Genomic DNA, 3557 nt, shown 5'->3' on the forward strand with positions numbered 1-3557 from the left:
ACTTTGTGGATTGGTGTTGGACACATGGGTTAATGTTGGACTTGTGGGTTTGGGCAGCACTGGGTTGGGATGTTTTCTTGATGTGCACTTACCCTTTATATAAAACCCTCTCATAAAAAAAAATTAAAAAGAACATGCCATCTCTAGTTTAAAAGATCATTCCCCAAAGACTTACCTAAATCGTACCACCTGTTACTTTATAACTTCCCCTAAATATCAAAAATATATTGTGGAATTCTGGTGATGTGACTTCTCATTGTTGCTCAGTAAGATAGGTTTGCTCATCTGTTATTGATAAAATCTTTAATGTCTTCTAAAGTAAAAGCATAATTTTGTGAAAGGCAGAACCATGTTAATTAGAAAAGTAAACTTAGGCATATGAAAATCTATCAAAAACCTTAGTGCTTGATTAATTGGGTGTTTAAAAATGCAGCCCTGTTTTGTTTGTGAATGGTTGATGAATTTCTGAAAAATGATTATTACAAAACTTTGGAACGTGTTCTTTATTTTTATTGCTCCAGCTCTCCAATCACTTTTTACAACATAGAACTTCAAGTTAATGAGCAATGTGGATTTGCGTTGTATCCATTGTTTTTTCTTGAATTATATCATTGGCTTCACAAGACGTTTCATTTGTTGAACTTGATGTTGCATTTGAGTCGAGGGTTTTGGCTTTTCTGGTTAATATGCCTGCACAAATAAACAAAACAAAATGAAACTATTATCTGAAAATATGGCATACCAGTTTACTTTTAAAAATCTGTGCTTCAAAAATAAAGTTAATGTTATGTAACAACATTGAACACATCCTCAAAATAGTAGCTAGATGAGTTAGAATTGAGACATTTAGAATTGAGACATTTAAAAGTTGTCTTTGGGATGTACAATGCCTGGTGGGGTTTGATCAAGTGCAATGTAGCCAAGAGGAATTACTGAGAGCGGAATGAAGGTTGAACATGATAGTGAGACAGGAGGAAAGTAAAAGGAAATTGAGGAAAGAACTGGGAAGCAAAAGACATTTATAGAGGTATAAATATAAGCATGTATATATGTAAATATATTAATATATAATGATAGGGATAGAGGTCTATGTACATATATTTATATGTTAAGTATCAAGGTAACCATCAGACATTGGGCCTCTACTCAAGTCCTCCCTCAAGGCAAGAACACTTTGTTCTAATAATGGGCATTCTGTGATGTTTCCCATCCCAACACAATCACTGAAATCAAAATAGGTATATATGCAAATGTGGCGAAGAAAGCTGATGGTGTCTGGCTACTACAAGGTATAGCATCTGGGGTTTTAAAGGCTTGAAGTTAAACAAGCGGCCATCTAGCAGGGAAGCGACAAACTCCACATGGAAGAAGCACACCAGTTTGTGTGATCACAAGGTGTTGACAGGATTAGTTATCAGGCATCAAAAGACCCCCAAACAACCAAATCGATGCAAATGAAGAGAGTTGGAGTGGAGCCCCAAAGCCCATCTGTAGACAATGGGACATCCTCTCACAGAAGGGTCACAAGGGATGAGCCAGCCAGGGTGCAGTATTCCTCTGGTTTGTTAATGCTTCCTCCCTCCCCCGTCCCGCCCCACCCATTGTCATCATCACCCCAGTTGTACCTTACAAATCCTGCTGGACCAAAGCAGGTACACAGGTACAGATAAGAGCTCTTGACGAATGGTATCTAGACAGATAATCCCCTCAGGAATGATAATGGGAGTAACAATAACATGAGGGTAGGTGGAAGGTGGGGGAGAAAGGAGGAGCAGATCACAAGGATCAACATATAAGAGAACCCCCTGCCCCCGACTTGAGGGAGATGAACAACAGAAACATGGGTGAAGGGAGACAGCGGATGATGTAAGATAGGAAAACAATTTATCAAGGGTTCATGAGGGTGGAGGAGGAAGGGGAAAATTAGCTGATACCAAAGGCTCAAGTAGAAAGAAAATGTTTTGAAAATGATGGGAACATAAGTATAAATGCGCTTGATAATTGATGTATGGATTGCTATAAGAACTGTCAGAGCCCCCAATAAAATGATTTTTTAAGTTGTTTTTGAGCATTTGCTCCTGAAAGTTAAATGAGGGAAATATGCAGTAACAGCATCAATCCCATGCTTACCTTTCTTTCTCCATGCTTCCAAGGAAGAGACTACACTAATGTTAAGACAGTAACAATTTTTGTTCACTAAATAATTAAAATGTGATGTCCATATACATGAGCTACACTAAAGTCAATCACAGTAACCTACAACATTTTGAGACTTTGTTGTCACTAAAATCAATTTAAAGGTGATTTTTTAAAAAACCCAATGTGCCCCAGTCTCTACTCATTCCCTAGAAAAATGAGACCTAAATCAACAAGGGTCAAAGAAATATGGATTTCTTTCCACCCCAGAAGTTAGTCTGACAAGGAAATGTGTTCTTATTCAATGGATGGTATTAGAAAATCTGAGTAGTTATATACATAATTTCTCATATCTCACCAATATGCAAAAGTTCAAATACATTTAAGTAATTTATAAATGTATAAAATGCAGTAAATCACAGATGTTACTTATGGACCTCCATGTTGCTAAATCCATAGTCCAGTTCACAATCTACATCTTACCCGACTTGGCAGCATTTGACCTAATTCCTTAATTGGCCTGCAGGATGTCACCTTCCTTGGTCTCCTTGCTACTGCTCATTCTCGGTGTCTCCTGTCTGACTCTTCTCTAAGATTGTGATCACAGAGCCAGGAATCTCCATGGCTCATCTCACAGTTCCTATCCTTGTCTCATTTCTCAAATAGGCTCACCCACCTCCCAGCTTTTAATACTACGTCTATGCTGATGAAGAACCAATGTGTTAAAATTAGGGTGCTGGTAAATATTGAAAGTACTGTGGTTTGTCTGCCAAAAGAGTTAACGAATCTGTCATAAAGGAGTACAGCCAGCATGTTCCTTAGAAGCAAGGATGTATTTTGGACAGGTTATCTTGAGAGAACCGTCTCTGGGAAAGAGCATCCTGCTTGGTAAAGTAAAAGGGCAGTGCATCTCCTCACTGAGATGGATGGACCCAATTTCTACAACAGTGGCTCAAACGTAACAATTGTGAGGTTGGCAAAGGACCAGGCAGTGTTTTGTTCTGTCAGAGCCAACTGGATGGCATTTAACAACAAAGACTCTGCTGTGGACTCCCAGCTATGTCTCCTGAATTCTAGGTGCACCTGCCGAGTCAGCATCTCTATGTAGATATCTAGTGGACATCTCCAGCTTAGATGAGGCCTGAAATCATTTTTATTTTCTTTTTTTTAATCATTTTTTTGGGGCTCATACAACTCTTATCACAATCCATACATGCATCGATTGTGTAAAGCACATTTGTACACTCGCTGCCCTCAACACTCTCAAAATATTTGCTGTCCACTTAAGCCCCTGGCATCAGCTCCTCATTTTTTCCCCTCTCTCCTTGCTCCCCTCTCCCTCATGAACCCTTGATAATTTTTTTTTTCAGGTGATTTCTTTTAATCGTTTTATTAGGGGCTCATACAACTTTTATCACAAT

The 3557-nt window shown here is 38.7% G+C and overlaps 1 protein-coding gene across 1 annotated transcript in view; it reads right to left on the reverse strand.

Moving 5' to 3' along the window:
- Positions 1–521: 521 nt before the first annotated feature.
- Positions 522–3557, reverse strand: part of SHISAL2B (shisa like 2B) — a 26153-nt gene continuing 23117 nt past the window's right edge. The window contains exon 3 of the mRNA XM_004703578.2: positions 522–690. Within this exon, the coding sequence (XP_004703635.1) occupies positions 557–690 (134 nt within the window). The 3' untranslated portion in view covers positions 522–556. The remainder of the gene's footprint in view (positions 691–3557) is intronic.

The sequence above is a fragment of the Echinops telfairi genome, unplaced genomic scaffold, assembly GCF_000313985.2.
Source record: "Echinops telfairi isolate 266 unplaced genomic scaffold, ASM31398v2 ScPeMD7_7469;HRSCAF=8507_1, whole genome shotgun sequence".
Taxonomy (NCBI): domain Eukaryota; kingdom Metazoa; phylum Chordata; class Mammalia; order Afrosoricida; family Tenrecidae; genus Echinops; species Echinops telfairi.